A 22,951-nucleotide genomic window follows, 5' to 3' on the forward strand; every position below is an offset into this window, starting at 1 on the left:
TAGCGACGTACAATTTCGTCAATCTAATATACAAAATGACACGTCTAACAATGGCGGGAGCCATTTTTGTGCATACTTCTATTGAAAGTGGCCCCGTTCGGCTTATAAATAAACAAACATTTTGGTTTTTTCAGTTAGCTTTTATCTATTCGTCATAAATTTATATTTTTTTTTCCGAATATACAATAGTGAAACAGTATTCCAATATTCGCTTAATGAACGAATATTCGAATATTCGTAGCCGTCCCTAATTATTACACTATGATCAGAATGAGTCATACTTCAATATCATTTGCAACATTGTTGCACTATTTGAATTATCAGTAACATTAGTATTTCTTTAAAATTTTGTATGAAATGTAATGTAAATTCTGTGTACTGGTAAATGCAATTTTTTAAACATATCTGAAATGTCGAGCTGAATCAAATCAAACGCACAGCTCTTTCTTACCGAAAACTCATCTGTTTCGAGAAAACACTGCTGCAACAGTTTAGAGAAAGCTACACAAAAATATGTCTTTTATTTGGTTCAAAATGTCCCCTTTAAAAGACAATGACCCAAGTCACCCCGCACCCTGTAAAATATGCTGCGAATCGTCAACAAACGTAATGTATTGTATGTGCTAATATAAACATAAAATGCAGTTATTTTGCAATCACCCTCAATTAACAAAAAAGAAAACCCATTTACAAACCTGATAACACTCCGTAGAAGGCGTACATGTATTCTAAGTTTGGAGCAAAGGGCATAAAGATAAGCCCAATGTTACAGAGTACAGCTCCTAGCAAGGCCACTTGTCTGTGGCTCCATCTTGTCATGAGAACACTCGCCAATGGTCCTGCAACAGTAAAAGTCAAATGTTCTCATAAACAGAGGATAGTGTATACCCCCCAGAATAAATGCCCACAGAGGGGCAATGTATTTTGCAAAACGGGGTGCTTACTTATTTTGGGGGCACATTTGAAAATTATTTTTAGATTGTTTTTGGTAAATATGAGAGGGGACATTATTTGCGAGAGGGAGAATAATAAGGTTTTTTTTTGTTTGTTTCAGTATAAGATTAAAACGTCTTTCACCAAGTGAACACTAGATGAATATGTAAAATCTGGTGTTCAGAGTGAAACATTGACATTACATTTAAAACAAAAACATTTTCAATTCATGTATTCTTAACAGTTTTAACAAAATGTTACCCCTGAAAAAGTGTGTATACAATGTGACAACACTCAGTGTTTTGCTGAAAAGGTAAACAGTTTCTTTTAATTTATAAGCTTACATACAACAGCTTTAGCAAAATTTAAATTAAAATCTTGGGAGGTCATCTCATCATGCTGAAGACATGTGTGAAGTTTGAAAGCATTTGGTCTATTGGTTTCTGAAAAACCAGTTTACATGCTAAACTTTAATTTGAACTTTGTAACACGGACACTGAGGAACGGGTGATTATAAAAGCTCTATTTTTTGAAAATTTTCAAATAGTCAAGCTAAAAATTTAATTAACTTTATCAATAAATATTATTCCGCTAAAGAACGAATGCATATTTACTCGAATAATTACTATTCAATCCTCTATTTATTTGCTTAGATTTCTAGACATTTTCACAAAGATGTTTTATCATAGGAGCAAAAATGACTGCTCTAGAGAAAACACTTGTTTATTTCTGACTATTATGAGTGATTGATGTAAAATATTCAACAGACCACATGAACATTATAAAGGATAACAAGTGAATGAAGTATTGCCATGCAATACAAAGTCCCCTACTGGAAGGCACCTAATTTTCTCTACTGCAGAATAACATAAAGAACTGATATCTGTCAAAGATGTATAAACAATATTGTACTATATAATCAACAGGGCTTTGGAAATTTGCCGGTTTGTCGGTTTTGGACCGATTTTTGACTTTTCAGACCGATTCATGAAGTGAAAAAACGAAAAAAATCGGTCCCGTAAAAATGGAGAAAAGTATAAATTTTGGTCTGATATCTCAATACACCATCTACTGCCAAGCAGGAAATTGTTGGTCGCACCCTTAGATAATCAATAAACGTGTCAACCGGTCTGATTGTCACTTTGATAATCGGTCCGTAATAAGCATGTGACGCAATCAGTGCACGCGCGGCACATCCTTTAATGTTTGCAGACAGCCGACTGCAATGTATTAAACATTTTTGACTGGTTTCCAAATATGTCTGACTGGATCCAAATCATTTTGACGGGGATCCACTTCTTTTATTTAGAATCAGACGGATGGTTTATTTCAAAAGGCTATGTTTGATCACGGTAAAAAACAAATGGTCACTGCATTTAATCAAAGAGCTATAATTGTACATTATAGGTCTTTGATTTAATGAGACATCACACGGAAAACCGATCAAAATATTTTTTATAATTACTTGATTTGAAAAAATTACAAGATTCATTTGTTGGGGCTCCAGTTGAAACAAATGCAGAGAAAAAAAAATGGACTGGCAAACACGAATGATAAAGAAAACCGGAGTGGCGCTGTTTATCAAATCGGTCTTTTAAAAAACGTTTCAAAATGAAATTTTGTTTACAACAAAAGAGAACATATAACTTTATAAAATTTAGTTGCTTATTGAAGTACAACATAAGTGAAATGAAATATCCGTGGCCAACACGCGTGACCTTTTGGTACTATACATTCGGGAAATTCGATCTCAGCGTTCATATAACGTACACATTCGGTCCGCGGCAGAGTATTCTTAAAATACTGAGACTGTTTAGCAGAGAATATGTGTCGTGTAATTCACTTTGACGCATTGTATTTTATAGAATTCAGTCAAAGAATGAGGAAACATCACTAAGTATCTGCCGTGTATACGGTACCGGTCACGCGCGTTGGCTTTTAGACTAGTTACGCACACGGTGTCAATGCCTCGGTAATTTTATCCTTACAGTATTTTCTCGGAAAAACATCGAAATTTAAACAAAGTAACGATCACACATAACACTGAATAACTGTCTTCATTGTATGGAAACACGCGGTGACCGGTAACTCAGTTTTAATGCATGACATGCTTATTTCTTTACTCTATCACGTTTTACAAAATATGTAATACTGGGAATGCGGTGGGTGGGGTAGCGCCGATGTTCGGACCGATTGAGTTATCAAAATTTCCGGAGCCCTGATAATCAATATGTTATAAAAAAACACTTGGATTAAAATTTGCATATACAAAAACCTACAATTGTTTCATAACATCTATAAATATAAACAAGCGTGCTAGAATGTCACAATATATGCGCATCATAGCAAATTTCTTTACACTAGCACCTGTATTTTCATATGGAATGTTTTTGGCCAATTATAAAAAAGTTATAATATAAGTTATTTATAGTAACAACAAGGGGAAGTTAATCCTTAAAAAAAAAAAAAAAAAAAGATCTATATAATATAAGTCCACATAAAACTCTTTGTCAGGTAGAGATAGCTCAAAATACACCTAAAAATTGGATGTAATATGCATGTTGTACCATAGAAAAGTGGTCTCCATTTTTCCTTACGGCCAGTAATAAAAAAGTTACAATATCAGTTATTTATAGTAACAACAAAAGGGAAGTAAAGGGAAGTAATTCTACAAACAAGGGTGACTCATGGTGGTGAACAGTTGTGCCAAGTTAAATTTCATGCATGAAGAAGAAATGATCCGGACAGTCATTCTTGAATTAGACCTTTGACCTCTGTGACCTTGACCTTTCAGCTAAGGGCCCGGGTTTTGTGCATGACACGTTGTCTCATGCTGGGGAACATTTATGCCAAGTAATATTGTAATCCCTTGATGGATGACAGAATTCTAGACCGGACAGGAAAAAAAACCTATTGACATTTGACCTCAAATTGTGACCTTGACCTCTGAGCTAGGGGTCCGGGTTTTGCGCATGACACGTTGTCTTATCATGGGGAACATCTGTGCCAAGAAATATTAAAATCCCTTCATGGATGGCACAGTTATGGACTGGACAGGAAAAAAAGCCCTGTTGACCTTTGACCTCCAATTGTGACCTTGACCTTTAAGCTAGGGTTGTGGGTTGTCTCATGCTGGGGAACATTTATGCTAAGTAATATTGTAATCCCTTGATGGATGACAGAGTTCTGGAACGGACAGGAAAAAAAAAACATTGACCTTTGACCTCCAACTGTGACCTTGACCATTAAGCCAGGGGTCTGGGTTTTGTGCATGACATGTCGTCTCATCATGGGGAACATTTGTGCCAAGTAATATTAAAATCCCTTAATGAATGACAGAGTTATGGGCCGGACACGAAACAAACCCTGTTCATGCCATGTTAACATTTGACTGCCAAGTGTGACCTTAACCTTTGAGCTAGGGGTCTGATTGGGCATGACACATCGTCTTATTATGAGGTACATTTGTGCCAAGTAATATTAAAATCCCTTCATGGGTGGCAGAGTTATGGACCGGACAGGAAAAAAGCCCTGCTGACCTTTGACCTCCAAATGTGACCTTGACCTTTGAGCTAGGGATCCGGGTTTTGCGCATGACATGTTGTCTCATCATGGGGAACATTTGTGTCAAGTAATATTAAAATCCCTGAATGAATGACAGAGTTATGGACCGGACATGAAATTGCGGACGGAAGGAATGACAGAATGACGGACGGATGGAAAAGCTCATTCCTATATTCCCCGAAACTGGTTTTCAACCAGTAGGGGACTAATAAAGAAGTTATGGTGATTTTCAAACACAAATATTGATGTTACTACATTTAACCATATTGACAGTGTTACATTTGAATATATTGATGTTATTAAATTTAAGACATCTAAACATCACCTGGTATCATGGTTATAAGATATTACAATATTATTTAATCCTTAATATTAACCTCTTATTTACTACTACTTTAAGTCATACAATTTTTGTAAGTATAAACAAGAGTGCCAGAATGTCACAATATACGCCCGTCACAGCAAACTTCTTTACTCTAGCACCTGTATTTGCAAATGAAATTTTAATTTTGTGGTTGTTTAGTAATGATTGTAAGTCTTTTGTTTTTCTAAGTCCACAAAAAATCTCCTTACCAGGTAGAGATACCTTAAAATACACCTAAAATTTGAAAGTAACATCTATGTTGTACCACAGAAAAGTGGTCTTGTTTTTTCCCTACGGTCAATTATAAAAAAGTTACAATATAAGTTATTTATAGTAACAACTAAGGGAAGGTAATCTTAAAAAAAAAACAACAAAAAACAAGAGCTGTCTCCATAGGATGACACATGCCCCCGATGGCACTTTGAATGAATAGTTATGGCCGATGTTAGAGTTTAGGACCTTTGACCTACGGAGCTGGGTCTTGCGCGCGACATGTCGTCTTACTGTGTCACACATTCATGCGTAGTTATTTTAAAATCCATGCATGAATGACAAAGATATGGACCGGACACGCCCATCAATGCACTATCATGAAAAATGACCTTTAACGTCTAAGTGTGACCTTGACCTTTGAGCTACGGACCTGGGTCTTGTGCACGACACGTCGTCTTACTGTGGTACACATTCATGCCAAGTTATTTGAAAATCCATCCATCGATGACAAAGATATGGACCGGACACGCCCATCAATGCACTATCCTTTAATGTCTAAGTGTGACCTTGACCTTTGAGCTACGGACCTGGGTCTTGCGCGCGACACGTCGTCTTACTGTGGTACACATTCATGCCAAGTATTCATTGATACAAAATCCCATCCATCGATTAAAGTCAAATGATTGAGCGGATGGGTCTGGGACACACGGAAAATTGTCACGGACAAGATATGACTGGACACGAAATCGGACAGACTGACAGACCGACAACGAGACCGACGGACCGACAGACCGACAGACGGTTCAAAAACTATATGCCTCCCTTTGGGGGCATAAAAATCCAAAAAAAAATTGTAAGTCCACACAAAAATCTTTACCAGATAGAGATTGGTCAAAATACACCTCATAATGGATGTAGCATGCATGTTGTACTACAGAAAAGTGGTCTCGATTTTTCCCTACGACTAGTAATGAAAAAGTTACAATAGAAGCTATTTATAGTAACAACAAAGGGAAGTAATTCTAAAAAGGGAACTGCGCATGACACTTCGTCTCATGATGGTGTATAATTGTGCCAAGTTATATCAAAATGCCTCCATGCATGAAGAAGAAATGCTTCGGACAAAGTCATTCTTGTATCTGACCTTTGGCCTCTAAGTGTGACCTTGACCTTAGACCTAGGGACCTGGTTCATGCGCATGACACTCGGTCTCGTGGTGGTGAACATTTGTGCCAAGTTATATCAAAATCCCTCTATGCATGAAGAAGAAATGCTCCGGACAAGGTTTTCATTCTTGTATCGTTTGACCTCTAGGTGTTACCTTGACCTTTGACCTAGGGACCTGGTTCTTGCGCATGACACTCCGTCTCATGATGATGAACAACTGTGCCAACTTTCATCAAAATCCCTCCATGCATGAAGAAGATATGCTCTGGACAAAGTCATTCTTGAATTTGACCTTTGACCTCTAAGTGTGACCTTGACCTTAGACCTAGGAACCTGGTTCTTGCGCATGACACTCCGTCTCATGATGGTGAACAACTGTGCCAAGTTTCATCAAAATCCCTCAATGCATGTAGAAGATATGCTCCGGACAAAGTCTGTGGACGCATCCCCGCCCGCCCGCCAGGGGTGTTCCCATAATATGTCCCGTTTTTCAAACGGGTGTATAAAAAAGTGGAAAGGGTTACTGATTACAATTACTAACTAGAAGATGCTTTTGTAAAAAAGCGCATGTCTCCCCCAATGCAAAGTCGTATAGGCAAGAAGTCAATAGGGGTCACAGTGATTTTTTTACTTCTTTTGGCAACAGCCCATGCCTTTTCAATTGGGAATTTTTAGCACGATAAACTTCAAAATTGGGAAAATTAACAAACCTTAAAAAAGAAATAATTTTGAAAAGTTTTATTTTAAGGTAAATTTATTTCATTCAAATATGCACTGAGGTTGAACAGACTGGACAGAGAGGTTGTTTTCTGATGTCACAGGATCTGATGGCTCAGATAGCTTAGGGTCACCATGAGCTTCTGTTGATTTCTGAGGGTCATTTTGTGGGGACTCAGATTTCTTGGACAGATCACTTTGCTTTTCTGACGTTTAATTTGAATTTAATTTCTCTTTAACTTTACCAAAAGATGTTCGAATGTCCAGAGTATCAATGGCGTGTTTAAGTTTTATTTTCTTATTATAATATTTGGAATTATGCGGCATTTTTCGATAATTTACGTAAGTTTCTAACAATTTTTTTCCGACTCATTTTGACGCATGAAAAAGCCTTTAGCGACTGTGATGAAAGTCAAACTAAATGTCATACTATGCCGTGACCCGTTTTATGTAAACAACGCGCTTCGAGTTGGCAACAAAATTCTGTGAATAAACCATAATTAGTGTCGGAATTTTTATGATTATTTGCATCGTTTTAGATCAACTTTCACAAGAAATCAATCTAATTGGGAAAAATCATCTTGTTTTTGGGAATTTTTGAGCATTTTTTGGGAATTGTGACCATTTTTGTCAGTTGGGAAGACGCCATTTTCGGAGTCAAATCAGCACAAAAAAAATCACTGGGTCAGGAGCGAAAGTCAAAGAGACAACGATGGTTGGCTGCAATAGGGATCTACTTGGCATGTCCAGTCATCCCGCTAAGTTACAACACTCTTGGTCTAGTGGTTCTCAAGTCACTGTTCAGGCTCCAGTGACCTTGACCTTTGATCAAGTGACCCCAAAATAAATAGGGGTCATGTACTCTGCATGTCCAACCATCCTATTAAGTTTCAACATTCTAGGTCAAGTGGTTCTCAAGTTATTTTCTGGAAATGATTTTACATGACCAAGCCCCTGTGGCCTTGACCTTTAATAGACTGACCCAAAAATCAATAGGGGTCATCTACTCTGCATGTTCAATCATCCTATGAAGTTTCAACATTCTGGGTCAAGTGGTTCTCAAGTTATTGATCGGAAATTGTTTTCCATGTTCAGGTTCCTGTGACCTTGACCTTTAACAGAGTGACCCCAAAATCAATAGGGGTCCTCTACTCTGCATGTTCAATCATCCTATGAAGTTTCAACATTCTGGGTCCAGTGGTTCTCAAGTTACTGACCGGAAATGGTTTTCCATGTTCAGGCCCCTGTGACCTTGACCTTTAATAGAGAGACCCCAAAATTAATTGGGGTCATTTACTCTGCATGTCCAATTATCCTATGAAGTTTTAACATTCTGGGTCAAGAGGTTCTCAAGTTATTGATCGGAAACGGTTTTCCATGTTCAGGCCCCTGTGACCTTGACCTTTAATGGAGTGACCCAAAAATCAATAGGGGTCATCAACTTTGCATGACCAATCATCCTATGAAGTTTCAACATTCTGGGTCAAGTGGTTCTCAAGTTATTGATCGTAAATGGTTTTCAATGTTCAGGCCCCTGTGACCTTGACCTTTAACGGAGTGACCCCAAAAACAATAGGGGTCATCTATTCTATATGACCAATCATCCTATGAAGTTTCAACATTCTGGGTCAAGTGGTTCTCTAGTTATTGATCGGAAATGGTTTTCAATGTTCAGGCCCCTGTGACCTTGACCTTTGATGGAGTGACCCCAAAAACAATAGGAGTCGTCTACTCCAGCAGCCCTACAACCCTATGAAGTTTCAAGGTTCTAGATCAAATGGTTCTCCAGTTATTGATCGGAAATGAAGTGTGACGGACGGACAGACAGGGCAAAAACAATATGTCTCCCCCAGAGGGGGGGGGGGGGGGGGAGACATAATTATCATTTTTATTATACTACATAATGAATAAACAAACTTATAAATACAGTCTATCTATTTTTTAACACCTCTGTTCTTGACTGTAATCTATCATTATATTTTAAGTAAACAACAGAAAAGTATAAAATGGAATAGATCTAACTGTGAAATGATTGTTTTTGCTACTATATTACATACTAAATATGTACAAGGCTTGAAAACAAGAAGGCCATGATGGCCCTATATCGCTCACCTGAGTTTACTTGGGCCCACTGCATGATGCTACATACCAAATATCAAAGGCCTAGGACCTGTGGTTTTGGACAAGAAGATTTTTAAAGTTCTTCCTTTTGGTTGCCATGTCAAGCAGAGTTCCGTATGGAATTCAGTTCTTTGAACAATTTTAAAGAAGATCCTCAAAGGAACATCACTGTGAAGTTTTACAAAATTGGCCTAATGGTTTAGGAGGAGATGTTGTTTTAAGGAAAGTGTGGACAGCAAGATAGATGGTGAGTGATCACAATAGCTCACCCTGAGCACTTTGTGGAGCAGTTGGGAGGTTGTTTTGGAAGGTCTTATAATATTGTTTCTGCTCTTTCTCCTAAATGTTAAGATACTTTGGCAGAGGATTAGGTTTTTGAAATGAAGACTTCAAGTAAAGGATCAAAGTCCACTCACACTTTAAAAGACATTTATTATATAGTAGTTACGGTTTGTAGATGACCAGTTTAACATAATAACAACATTTTTTGTGTATCTAACTTTTAATGTTTCAGTGAATTCTCTTGATGTTATAATGTCTCCGAAATTAGCAAAAGATAAACAGGAAAGAACACTTAGATCACTTCTAGATGATCATAACAAAACCGGTATGCTTTTCAGACTGTTGCCACTTGTAGTGGATATGGTGTATGATTTAACTGTCAATCTGAACACATCAGATGGCCTTTTTGACCCAAGATGACCCATATTTGAACCTGCCCTAGATTGCATCAAAAGAAACATTTTGATCAAATTTAATGAATATCCTGCTTAAAATGCGACCCCTTTGCATAGGCAAGGTATTTCTTTGATTTGACCAGGTGACCTTTTTGACCAAAAATGACCCATATTTGAACTCGACCTAGCTTTCATCAAGACAAACATTCTGATCAAATTTCATGAAGATCCACTGAAAAATGCAGCCCCTATTGCATACACAAGGTTATTCTTTGATTTGACCAAGTGACCTAGTTTTTGATCCAACATGACCCATATTTGAACTTGACCTAACTTTCATCAAAGCAAACATTTTCATCAAATTTCATGAACATCCTGCCTAAACTGTAGCCCCAATTGCATTCACAAAGTTTTTCTTTGATTTTACAGGGTGACCTAGTTCTTGCGTTGATCCCAGATGACCCCTATTTGAACTGGACCTAGATTTCATCAAGACAAACATTCTGATCAAATTTCATGAGTATTCAGTGAAAAATGCAGCCCCTATTGCATACACAAGGTTATTCTTTGATTTGACCAGGTGACCTAGTTTTTGACCCCAGATGACCCATATTTGAACTCGACCTAGATTTCATCAATGCAAACATTTTCATCAAATTTCATGAACATCCTGTCTAAAATGTAGCCCCTATTGCATTCACAAAGTTTTTTCTTTGATTTTACTGGGTGATCTAGTTTTTGACCCTAGATGACCACTATTTGAACTCAACCTAGATTTCATCAAAACAAACATTCTGATCAAATTTCATGAATATCCAGTGTAAAATGCAGCCACTATTGCATACACAAGGTTTTTCTTTGATTTGACCCCAATGACCCATATTCGAACTTGACCTAGATTTCATCCCAACAAACATTGTGATCAAATTTCATGAAGATCCAGTGTAAAAATGCAGTCCCTATTGCATACACAAGGTTTTTCTTTGATTTGACCTAGCGACCTAGTTTTTGACCCCAGATTACCCATATTCGAACTTGACCTAGATTTCATCAAGGCAACCATTCTGACTAAATTTTATGAATATCCAGTGTAAAATGCAGCCCCTATTGCGTAGACAAGGTTTTTCTTTGATTTGACCTAGTGACCTAGTTTTTGACCCCAGATGACCCATATTCGAACTTGACCTAGATTTCATCAAGGCAATCATTCTGACCAAATTTCATGAAGATCAATTGAAAATTACAGCCTCTTATCGCATACACAAGCTAAATGTTGACAGACAGACGACAGACATCAAGCGATCACAATAACTCACCTGAGCATTAATAAAGTAACAATAAGTCTCATGAAAAGAACCTGTAATTAAATCTGATCAACTATGACAAGAAAACTTTATATTTCTATGAAACAACATTTACCCCAGTTAATTACGTACATCTTTGTGATTTATGCCCAAGGCAAAAAATCCCTGATAAAATATACTGATATTCCTTATATAATATTGGAGTAATTTTAAACAAATAGGTATTTTCCTGACAATGGATATTGTCTGTCTTTGCAAATCTGCTTTCAAGATTCTGTTTGAAGCAAAGGTGCTGGTGGGTATAGGGATTATCTGTGCTAAAAGCAAGAGGTCAGGGAGGAAAAGTTCTCACCTTTCATTTCTCATTTTTCTTAATGAGACAACACAAACTGTTGAAATAAGTTAAACATGGATACAATATGTGTACCATGAAGAGTAAATCTGTATCACTATCAAATCAAACAAGAAATGATTAACTTATAGTCTTACAATATAATGTATCTGTATTTCTGAGTATATACTGTACATGCATTTTAGTAAGTGGATTCAAAATTACTTTAAACTTTCTTTCTGTTTTTGTTTTTATTGTGTGGTTAACATCACACTGACACGATTATAAGAGGAAGACCCCTGGTGCCCATCTAGGCAGGAGTATAGATTGTACAGCAAGAATCAGGATTTTCTGGCCACAAATCATTTTAAAGGCATAAAGCTGCATCTAAGTAGCCTTGTTGTTAATCAGTAAGTATAGCTTTTCTCCCACTTTTTTCAGTGATTCATCTTAAAATGAGCCACACCATGAAAAAACCAACATAGTGAGTTTGCAACCAGCATGGATCCAGACCAGCCTGCGCATCTGCGCAGTCTGGTCAGGATCCATGCTGTTCGCTTTCAAAGCCTATTGCAATTAGAGAAACCATTAGCGAACAGCATGGATCCTGACCAGACTGCGCGGATGCGCAGGCTGGTCTGGATCCATGCTGGTCGCAAACGCACTATGTTGGTTTTCTCATGGTGCGGCTCAAATAAGGAATGTTATTAGAGGATTTCCCCCCCATTTTTTATCAACAATGACCTGACCTTGACTCCCCCCGGCCTCTGTATGTTTATCTCCTCATCATAATTTGATTTTTTGAGTGGATATTTTTTCCAATATTTTTAGCAACACTGGTTTTGACTTTAATCCCGAAAGCCAAATGTAACATCACATATAAGCTTCCTGTAGTCTTTCATTTAATCCACTTTATCTTAAGAATGTAGGATCTTTTTTTCTTCTACAGTTAAGAATTAGAAACACCGTGCATCTACGAGATATACCGGTATTTAGAAAAAACTTTAAATACTGGTGAATTTTGATATTTTTAGCTCTTTTTCTTTTAATTTATACTTTCTAGATAATATAAAGTGCTATGATGATTTTTTGCTTGTTTCAGTTGTAGCATATCATTATATATATATATGTAAGAACAAGAGGGCCATGATTGCCCTGTGTCGCTCACCGGAGTACTATTGCTCAAAATGATATGATCGTTTCAAACCAATCTCATTAGAAGCCGCTAAAGTGTATTCATTTAGATAAATAATAAAGGAGGTAATCTGTCATAAATTCAGTCAATATGGTATCTTCACTGATTGTCCGAGTCCATCTGTTGACATAAATGAAATTTCAGATCAGTATCTTCATTAGTTACGGAGATATACCCATTTTAATTTGAAATAAAGGGAGGTAATTTGACATAAAATCAGTCCATAGTTATCTACCCTGATTGTCTCAGTCCAACTAATGGCAATAATGAAATTTCAAATAAGTCCTATAAGTACTTACTGATATAAATCCATTTTGATTACGATCAGGGGAGGTAATAAGATATAAAATAACTCTGGAACCTACGATTGGATCTGACAGGTTCGTCATGGAATCCAAGATTTATTGTTGTTGAAGATATTTTGGAAGTTTGTATCAAATCAAACCATAAATGAAGTCTCTATATGGCTGCAAAAGCCAAAATAGCCAATTTTGGACATTTAAGGGGCTATAACTCTGGAACCCATGATGGAATCTGGCCAGTTTAAAAAGGAACAAATATCTTGTGGTGATACAAGTTGTGTGCAAGTTTGGTTAAAATCAAATCATAAACAAAGCTGCTATTATGCAGACAATGTCAAAATAGCTAATTTTGGTCCTTTCAGGGGCCATAACTCTGGAACCCATAAAGGGATCTGGCCAGTTCAAGAAAGGAACCAAGATCTTATGGTGACACAAGTTTTGTGCAAGTTTGATTAAATTCAAATCATAAATGAAGCTGCTATTGTGCAGACAAGGTCATAATAGCTAATTCTGGCCCTTTCAGGGTCCATAACTCTGGAATCCATAATGGAATCTGGCCAGTTCAAGAAAGGAACCAAGATCTTATGGTGATACAAGTTGTGTGCAAGTTTGGTTAAAATAAAATTATAAATGAAGCTGCTATTGTGCAGACAAGGTCAAAATAGCTAATTCTGGCCCTTTTAAGAGGCCATAACTCTGGAACACATAATGGGATCTGGCCAGTTCAAGATAGGAACCAAGATCTTATGGTGACACAAGTTTTGTGCAGTTTGATTAAATTCAAATTATAAATGAAGCTGCTATTGTGCAGACAAGGTCAAAATAGCTAATTCTGGCCCTTTCAGGGGCCATAACTCTGGAACCCATGATGGAATCTTGCCAGTTCAAGAAAGGAACCAAGATCTTACGGCGATACAAGTGGTGTGCAAGTTTGGTAAAAATCAAATCATAAACAAGCAAATTCGATGAATTGGAATCCCCCGCCGAAAGGGTCAGAGTTGAGGAATGGCAAAAAAATATATCCTGCAAAAAGTTAAGAATGTTACCAAGAAGCAAATAATTTCATTAGTCAAAATCAAATTAAAAGAAAATAAATGGTTTGTTTGGGTGGGGGGTGGGGTGAGGATACAACAGTTTACATGTTGATTATAAATATTGACAGAAAAAAGAAAAAAAATGGGGAGTGGGGGGGGGGGGGGGGGGGGGGGGTGACCAGGTGTAGGTACACAATATCACATGTTTATAATAAATGTTCATGGAAAAGAATGAAAGAAGTTTAATGAAATTCTTCCAATTGGTTGGTTTGTTATGTACAGATCTGTGGATTTTTAAACAATTAAAGGGCAATAACTATATGGAAAATTGACCAATCGAAAAAAAACTTGAAGGGCATCGTCACAGTATCTTGGTTCATGTCTATTTCAAGTTTGATGAAATTCTACCTGCTAGTTACTGAGAAATGGCTGCAGACGGACATTGTTCATTAAATCAAGTGCAATAACTCTGAGGGAAATTGACATATCAAAAAAAAAAACTTGACGGGCATCAGCGCAGTATCTTGGTTCATGTCTACTTCAAATTTAATGAAATTCTACCAGTTAGTTACTGAGAATTGGCTGCAGACGGACATTTTTTATTAAATCAAGGGCAATAACTCTGAGGGAAATTGACCAATCAAAAAAAAAACAGTATGTTGTTTCATGTTTATTTCAAGTTTCATGAAATTCTACCAAATAGTTACTGAGAAATGGCTGCGGACGGATGGACGGACGGACTGACGGACGGACAACGCCATTTCAATACCCCCCTCCCGATTTCATCGGCGGGGGATAATAAAGCTGCTTTTGTGCAGACAAGGTCAAAATAGCTAATTTTGGCCCTTTCAGGGGCCATAACTCTGAAACCCATAATGGGATCTGGCCAGTTCAAGAAAGGAACCGAGATCTTATGGTGATACAAGCTGTGTACAAGTTTGGTTAAAATAAAATCATAAATGAAACCATTTGTGCAGACAAGAAATTGTTGACGCACACACGCACAGACGACGGACAACGGACGAAGGGTGATCACAAAAGCTCACCTTGTCACTATGTGACAGGCGAGCTAAAAATATCAGAACCAAACCTACTACTTAACAAGAGCACCGCCTGTGGTGCTGAACCTACTGATTTTTTTGTATAATAGAATTTGTCCTACCATGATTTTCTAGTCTAAAAGGGCCATCATTCTTGCAAAAGCAGGATAGAGTTATGTTCTTGATGTACAGTGTCCACTTATGATGATGAAACTGTGCAAGTTTAAGCATAGCTTGATAGTTTATGAGAAAGTTGACTAACATATATTCAACAGAATGATTTTTTAAGTCCAAAAGGGGCAATATATGCAAAAGCAGGATGGAGTTATGTTGCTTGCTGTACGGGTCAGCTATGATGGTGAACATGTTGCAAGTTTCAAAGCATAGCTTTGATAGTTAAGAGAAAAGTTACTAAACATAAAACTTAACAGAATTGATATTTTCTAGTCCAAAAGGCATAAATCTTGCAAAGCAGGATGGAGTTATGTTCTTGCTGTACAGGGTCAGCCTATGATGGTGAAGTGTTGCAGTTTAAGCAATAGCTTTGATAGTTTAGGATAAAGTGACTAACATAAAACTTACAGAAATGATTTTCTAATCCAAGGGGCAATAATTCTTGCAAAAGCAGATGAGTTATGTTTCTGATGTACAGGTCCTTATGATGGTGAACAGTTCAAGTTTCAAGCATAGCTTGATAGTTTGGAGAAAGTGACTAAAAAACTTACCAGAACTGTATTTTCTAAGTACAAAGGGGCATAATCTGCAAAGCAGGATGAGTTTGTTTCTTGCTATACGGGTAGCTATGATGTGAACAGTATTCAATTCAAGCATAGCTTTGATAGTTTAGGAGAAAGCTGACCTAATAAAACTTAACCAGCAGCGACGCAGACGCCGACGCGACGCCGACAACCGCTCAAGTGATGACAATAACTCATCATTTTTTTTCAAAAAATCAGATGAGCTAAAAAGATACCGGTCTTTGAAAATACCTAGCCCTACTTCATTGTGCATCTTACAATGTACATCAGATTAAGGCACATGATGACCAAAAGTGCAAAAGTAGAACCTGTTTGGTCAAATGGTACATTATTAGCCATAATTTGATGATGTAGCATTTATTTTTGTCATAAATTTTGTTAGAGAAACATTTTTCAAAATGACAGATATCCTGAAGAAAAACTAGAAAATGCTTTTGTAAAAAAGCGCATGTCTCCCCCAAAGCAAAGTCCTATAGGCAAGAAGTCAATAGGGGTCAGAAGCGAAAGTCAAAGAGACACTGATGGTTGGCTGCAATAGGGATCATCTACTTGGCATGTCCAGTCATCCCGCTAAATTTCAACACTCTTGGCCTAGTGGTTCTCAAGTCACTGTTCAGGCTCCTGTGACCTTGACCTTTGATCAAGTGACCTCAAAATCAATAGGGGTCATCTACTCTGCATGTTCAATCATCCTATGAAGTTTCAACATTCTGGGTCAAGTGGTTCTCTAGTTATTGATCGGAAATGGTTTTCAATGTTCAGGCCCCTGTGACCTTGACCTTTGACGGAGTGACCCCAAAATCAATAGGGGTCATCTACTCTTCATGACCAATCATCCTATGAAGTTTCAACATTCTGGGTCAAGTGGTTCTCTAGTTATTGATCGGAAATGGTTTTCAATGTTCAGGCCCCTGTGACCTTGACCTTTGACGGAGTGACCCCAAAAACAATAGGAGTCGTCTACTCCAGCAGGGTGGCCACCAAAAATCTGAAGTAAATTTCCCTGATAATTCCCTGAATTTTCCCTGACAGGATAGTCAGTTTCCCTGATACTTTGTTCGGCGTAGCAACAATTGTGAATAAAATGTAGTATTATTATGCCCTCCATCCTCCCCTTCTAGCCTACCTTCTCCACCAATAAACTTGTTTATTTTACATCTTTTCTATATATATACATATGAAATTATATTCATTATTTATCTTATTTTCAGACTCCTGTTTGAATAATCAATTATATAGGTAACTTAAGATCTCATTGAGCAACTTCAGTAAGAGTAGTAAGCATGGTAAGTAACAACTCAAAACAGCTCAAAAAAGAAAACTTCAATACTTCAGCAGCAATTACTTACATTTCACATACATGTAAATACCATTATTTATTTTGTAACTTGTTGTGATACTAATTCCATTGTCTTTTATTGCCTATCACATTGATTATTCAAATTAACAATGTGATTACAGCTTTAATCAGTTATCATGTTTTAATGTAAATGAACTGAACCTGATTTTTAACATTCTCCTTTACAATGCCACAAACTACAATCTTCATAATCATACTGCACATTAAAGCAGAAGGTTACAAATAAGCCTTTAAGCATTACAAATATATAACTTTCTAAACATTATCAATGTTCTACACTACATTACAATCATACTAGCCATTCAGGTTTCTAACAAGCTATACTCACAAAACTACCAGTAACTGCAGTTTTCACTTTGAATTTAAAACACTATTAATGTTAGTACAATTATGTAAATCAAAACAGGATGTTACACAAACAATCCAGCACTTTAGTTTCTTATATGGAGCAGTGGGAAATCACTTTTCCTGCGGTTTTAACTTTGAACTTAAAAAGAACAAGAGCTGTCACTAATGGTGACAAATGCCCCCCGCAGCACCTTGACCTTTGACCTGGTGACCCCAAAGTCAGTAGGGGTAGTGTACTCAATAAGTACTATCAGCACGTGAAGTTTGAAGGTCCTGGGTGAAGTGGTTTGCGAGTAAAGTGCCTTCATGCAAAAAGTTAATGTTGATCCCTGTGACCTTGACCTTTGATCTGGTGACCCCAAAGTCAGTAGGGTGGTGTACTCAATAAGTACTATCAGCATGTGAAGTTTGAAGGTCATGGGTGCAGTGGTTTGCGAGTAAAGTGCCTTCATGCAAAAAGTTAACGTTGTGACTAACGAACTAACGGATGGACAGTTGAAAACTAATATGCCTCCCTTCGAGGTCATAAAAATATTAAATCTAGACAAATGGTCTTCAAGATTTGACATAAAAGTTTCTTCGAAAATGAATTAGTCCAGTAAATTAGCATACAACTGTCAACACCTCCTTGCATTCGTAACAACATTTTCATCTTTCTGTTAAACAGTTTAAAACTCAAGTCATGACATGTGACACCAGCATAATGACTTTGTGGCCAGTATGGATTAAAAAAGCCTGTACTCTGATCAGGAACTATCCTGTTCATTTTTAGCTCGACTATTCATAGAATAGTAGAGCTATTGAACTCACCCATGAGTCGGCGTCGGCGTCCCAATTTGGTTAAGGTTTTGTTTGTAAGCTGGTATCTCAGTAACCACTTGTGGGAATGGATTGAAACTTCACACACTTATTCACTGTGATAAACTGACCTACATTGCACAGGTTCCATAACTCTATTTTGCTTTTTTATGAAATTATGCCCCTTTTTCGACTTAGAAATTCTTGGTTAAGGTTTTGTATGTAAGCTGGTATCTCAGTAACCACTTGTGGGAATGGATTGAAACTTCACACACTTATTCACTGTGATAAACTGACCTACAATGCATAGGTTCCATAACTCTATTTTGCTTTTTTATGAAATTATGCCCCTTTTTCGACTTAGAAATTCTTGTTTAAGGTTTTGTATGTAAGCTGGTATCTCAGTACACACTAATGGGAATGGATTGAAACTTCACACACTTGACTGTCATGATCTGACATGCACTGTATAGGTCCCATAACTCTACTTTGCAAATTTTTCAAAATTATGCCCCTTTTTCGACTTAGAAGGTTTTGGTTAAGTTTTTGTATGTAAGCTGGTATTTCATTATCCACTTATGGGAAAGGATTGAAACTTCACGCACTTGTTCACTTTATGAGCTGATAAGCACTGTGAAGGTTCCATAACCCTTTTCCCCATTTTTACAAAATTATGCCCCTTTTTCGACTTTTGTATCCATTCAGTTGACAAGGCTGTTGAATAGTCGAGCATTGCTGTCCTCCGACAGCTCCTGTTCTTTATACAGTTAATGTGCACAAACATGGATCCTGATCAGACTACACAGAATGTACAGGCTAGTCTTGATTCCATTACTGGTTTCAAAGCCAAAGGGTCTTCTCATAAAGTTGCTAATTTTATGGTTTTGAAAATACATTTCATAATTATACTTTTCAAGACTAATGTTAATGTTCATTAATAACTAGCAAAAGTCTAACAAGTAACTACTACCAATACACAGGCACTTCTAATGCATGATTCAAATGCTGGTATACATTTTGTTAATGTCAGTAATGTACTGTCACTCAATTTTAGTTGTGTAACAACTTCTGTTTGCTTTGCAACCTCTTTCTTGTCCCTTATCAGGTAATGCCACTGATAGAGCTGGCAGACTAAAATCATGCTTCTTCAAAGAGTCTTAGAATCATCAAACAGTGAGTGCATTTGCTAAGTATAGTATTCTGTATTACATAAAATAAATGTTACTATTCTGAAGAAGAGAAACCACCAGTAGCCAAGACATAATTATACAGCCTTTTAAATTTTTTCTTTCAATTTTTGAAAAGTTCCCTGATAATTCCCTGATTTTTTCAAAATTTTCAAATTCCCTGAATTTTCCATGCAGGGAATTTTTTTAGCCTTTTTCCCTGTTTTCCAGAGTCGGTGGCCACCCTGTCCAGCAGCCCTACAACCCTATGAAGTTTGAAGGTTCTAGGTCAAATGGTTCTCCAGTTATTGCTCGGAAATGAAGTGTGACGTACGGACGGACGGAAGGAAGGACGGACGGACAGGGCAAAAACAATATGTCTCCTGGGGGAGACATAATAACAATGTTCATACATCCTTAAGTATGCTGCATGGATGATCAATTTTTATCTATATTCTGTAACACTCACCTTGAAACTTTTGGTAAATGTGGTATTGATATATAAGCATCCCATAGTACGTTTCATTTGATTCACTTTACCCTTACTTCCAGCTACTTAGCAGAACAGTTTTTCTATTATTTTATAACATGAACCTTGATCACACTGGTCTAAAGTACTGTCAACACACTGGTATTGACATAAGCTTCCTCTATTCTACGGTTCAGTAGATTATCTCCATCTTAACTCGAGATCTTAAATAGACATCGTTTTTTTCCCCCTATCTGCAGTAACAAAGAACTTGACCATGACCCTACTGCTCCAATGCTTCCAACCTTAGTACTCTTTTAGCCAGAGTTTCTTTGGTCTTCTTTATTTGTTCTAGTTACTATGAAGACACTGTGACCTTGACCCCACAAGCCCAATATGCAATATTAACCTTGGTTTTACTTATAATAAGGTAAGGCAGAATTTCTTTTAATTTGCCAATCCAAATTAATGTCAGCGAGTGGTCAAGGTGAGTATGATGGCATCTATCTATCAATCAATATCTGTCAAATGACATTCGGCAATCTAATGACTAGTTTTTTTTAGAAGAACGGCTGTAGCAAAAATTCCTGTATCAAATTAAAGACAAAGTATATGAACATTAACTTGCTGAAGCCAGGAAACATAAAAGAAAAACATTCTTACCTAGAATTTGTTACAAGAAGCTGTGCACAGCAAGGTACTCATGTATACTTTTAGCTGATAGAAAAGCATAAAACAAAACATGCCCCAAAAGTCACAGCTACAGTACTGTCTCTAACTGGCATACCCACGTTGGCAAGTATAAGACATGATAATGGATACAACGCATTTTTGTTTTGTTGGGTTTAATGTCACAGCAACACAATTTAGGTCATAATGCAACTTTTCAGCTTTTGATAGTGGAGGAAGACTCTATGTGCCCTTCCTAGCTTTATTTCAGGCATGGGGAGGCATCTGGGTAGAACCACCGACCTTCCGTAAGACAGCTGGATGACATACTCACATGAAGAATTCTACTCCACAAGCAAGGTTTCAAACCCACATCAGTGCGGGGAGAGTGATCTGAAGACCTTAAGTGATCAGCCAAAACAACTGACATACAGGAAGCCTCCATTATTGCTAAATGTGTGTTTGAGCTTTAGGTAGTAGCTGCAATATCTCATGGACTATTTTTCTCCCTTTTAAAACCATTATCCACTAATAGTCCACAGGAAAAAAAGTACTTTCAGCATATGAGTAGTAAAACATTATCCCAAGAAGGCATCCTTTTCTTAGAAACAATACTATAGCTTCAAAGCATTAAAAACTGTTAAAATATAGCTAGTGTCAACACAAAGTAGAGCTAGCTCTTATCTGCCAAGAACTTAATAGACCAGCTCTCTCTAAAGGGTAAACCATTTGATATTTCTACCAGCGAGGTCATCATAATTCTGGTCATTAACCCTTAGCCTGCTGGCGGCAAGTGATTCTGCCTTTGCGACCAGTGCAGACCAAGATCAGCCTGCACATGCATGCAGGCTGATCATGGTCTGCACTGTTCGCTATTCAGTCAGTAAATTTTCAGTGTACACCCCTCCAAATAATGTGTACTGCCCAAACTGAATGATGGACCACTCCATTTAGAAATTTAGCAGGCTTAAGGTTAAAAGCAAGCAAATCAATTTCGACTTAGACTTTCTGGAGAAGATCTTGATTCAATTATTTCATTACCATACAGACAATCAGAGACAAAAGATGTGTTCTTATTGGCAGATAAAACTATTCTACAGTAAGTATGTTAGTACAGTTGTTCATTTTTACAATCTACCTGTTCCTAACACAACGCCAAGGTTAATAGATCCAACCAGTGACACTTTAGCCGCTGTTGTATCAAAGTGTCGCAGAAATTCTATGTTGTACACACCAATTGACTGAGTGGTACCGAAGGTTAAAAACTGTGGAGAAATTTATTGTCACATAAATTTACTGACAAACACAATACAAAATGAATATATAACACATACAGAGTCCCCAGGCGAGCTTTTCCTTTACTGTTGAGTATTTACCCAAAATATATTTTCCATTTATCAGGTACGCTCCTCTGGATAACAAAATATTAATTAATTTGCTGATGAAAAAAAATTCTCTGCTGTAAAAAGATCATTTCAAAGCAATTATTCACCAAACTTAAAAATAGAAACTTGGACTAAAAAATTATATGTATTATGTATTGTTGCTTTAGGTATTTAAAAAAAAAATGCAATTTAGAAGAAGAAGCAGGAAAATTTCAAAGCAAAACATTCTGTTTGCAGACTTTCAGCAGAAACCACAAAAAGCAAAATTCAATTTCTGACTTATAAAATCGATCAAAACAGGCAGCTTTTACCAATGAAGGAAAACAGTTGTGTAAATACTCCAATAAAAGGCTTCTGGAGCTCTGATAGACTTGTTTAATGTTATTGCATGTATTACCTGCGCCTAAGAACACACCAAGATTTATGGATCCAACAAGGGATATTGCTGTTGCCCCAGTTTTGAAATAACGCAGAAGTTCTATGTTGTATACGCCTATCGACTGAGACGTACCAAAGGCTAAAACCTGGAGAGAAAATGTTCTGTAAGGTTTCCAATTATGACCAATGTCCTGAAAACTTCCAGGTTTTAGTACAGTTTAATATTTAATACCTCTGGTATCATTTCTTTTCCTTTCAACCATAATTCACAATTCATCTGACATTAAATTTTCTTTGAATTGCCTAAACATGTAAGCTTCAAGGAATTTTCGAGAGAAACATGCTGTGTACAATGGAGAAACTACCTTGTTAAAGTTGATATTAATTTGAAACTTTTGCTTATAAATTCAAATTTCAATTTAACAAGTAATATACCAAATTTAAGGTGAATGTACTCTACCCTGATTGAATAAGGAATTACCATTGTCAAGACTTTGTACACAAACAAGGTTCTAATAAACAAGTTCTTGCACATATTTCCTGTTGAGGATGGAATTTCCTTGTTACCACAACTTACCTAACTGGCATAGTAGACTTACTTTCTCACTGTTTGAACAATATTATTTAATTCAATACCCATTACAGGAATTAAGAGTAA

The 22,951-nt window shown here is 36.9% G+C and overlaps 1 protein-coding gene across 6 annotated transcripts in view; it reads right to left on the reverse strand.

Annotated features, from left to right (window-relative positions):
* The window catches only part of LOC123527418 (monocarboxylate transporter 14-like), a 54,502-nt gene that overhangs the window by 11,135 nt on the left and 20,416 nt on the right, over positions 1–22,951 (reverse strand). For 3 of the 6 annotated variants that reach the window (XR_008366482.1, XR_008366479.1, XM_045306857.2), the window contains exons 5-6: positions 21,669–21,795; positions 696–839 (exon numbers count right to left, since the gene is read on the reverse strand). Coding sequence is in view for 1 of the 6 variants with exons in the window: in XM_045306857.2 (XP_045162792.2) it covers positions 696–839; positions 21,669–21,795 (271 nt within the window). In the remaining 5 variants the exon portion in view is untranslated. Of the gene's footprint in view, positions 1–695; positions 840–11,412; positions 11,436–21,668; positions 21,796–22,312; positions 22,440–22,951 lie in introns of those variants that run through there. The other 3 variants (XR_008366480.1, XR_008366483.1, XR_008366484.1) reach the window with 3 other exon arrangements.

The sequence above is a fragment of the Mercenaria mercenaria genome, chromosome 1 (genome assembly GCF_021730395.1).
Source record: "Mercenaria mercenaria strain notata chromosome 1, MADL_Memer_1, whole genome shotgun sequence".
Taxonomy (NCBI): domain Eukaryota; kingdom Metazoa; phylum Mollusca; class Bivalvia; order Venerida; family Veneridae; genus Mercenaria; species Mercenaria mercenaria.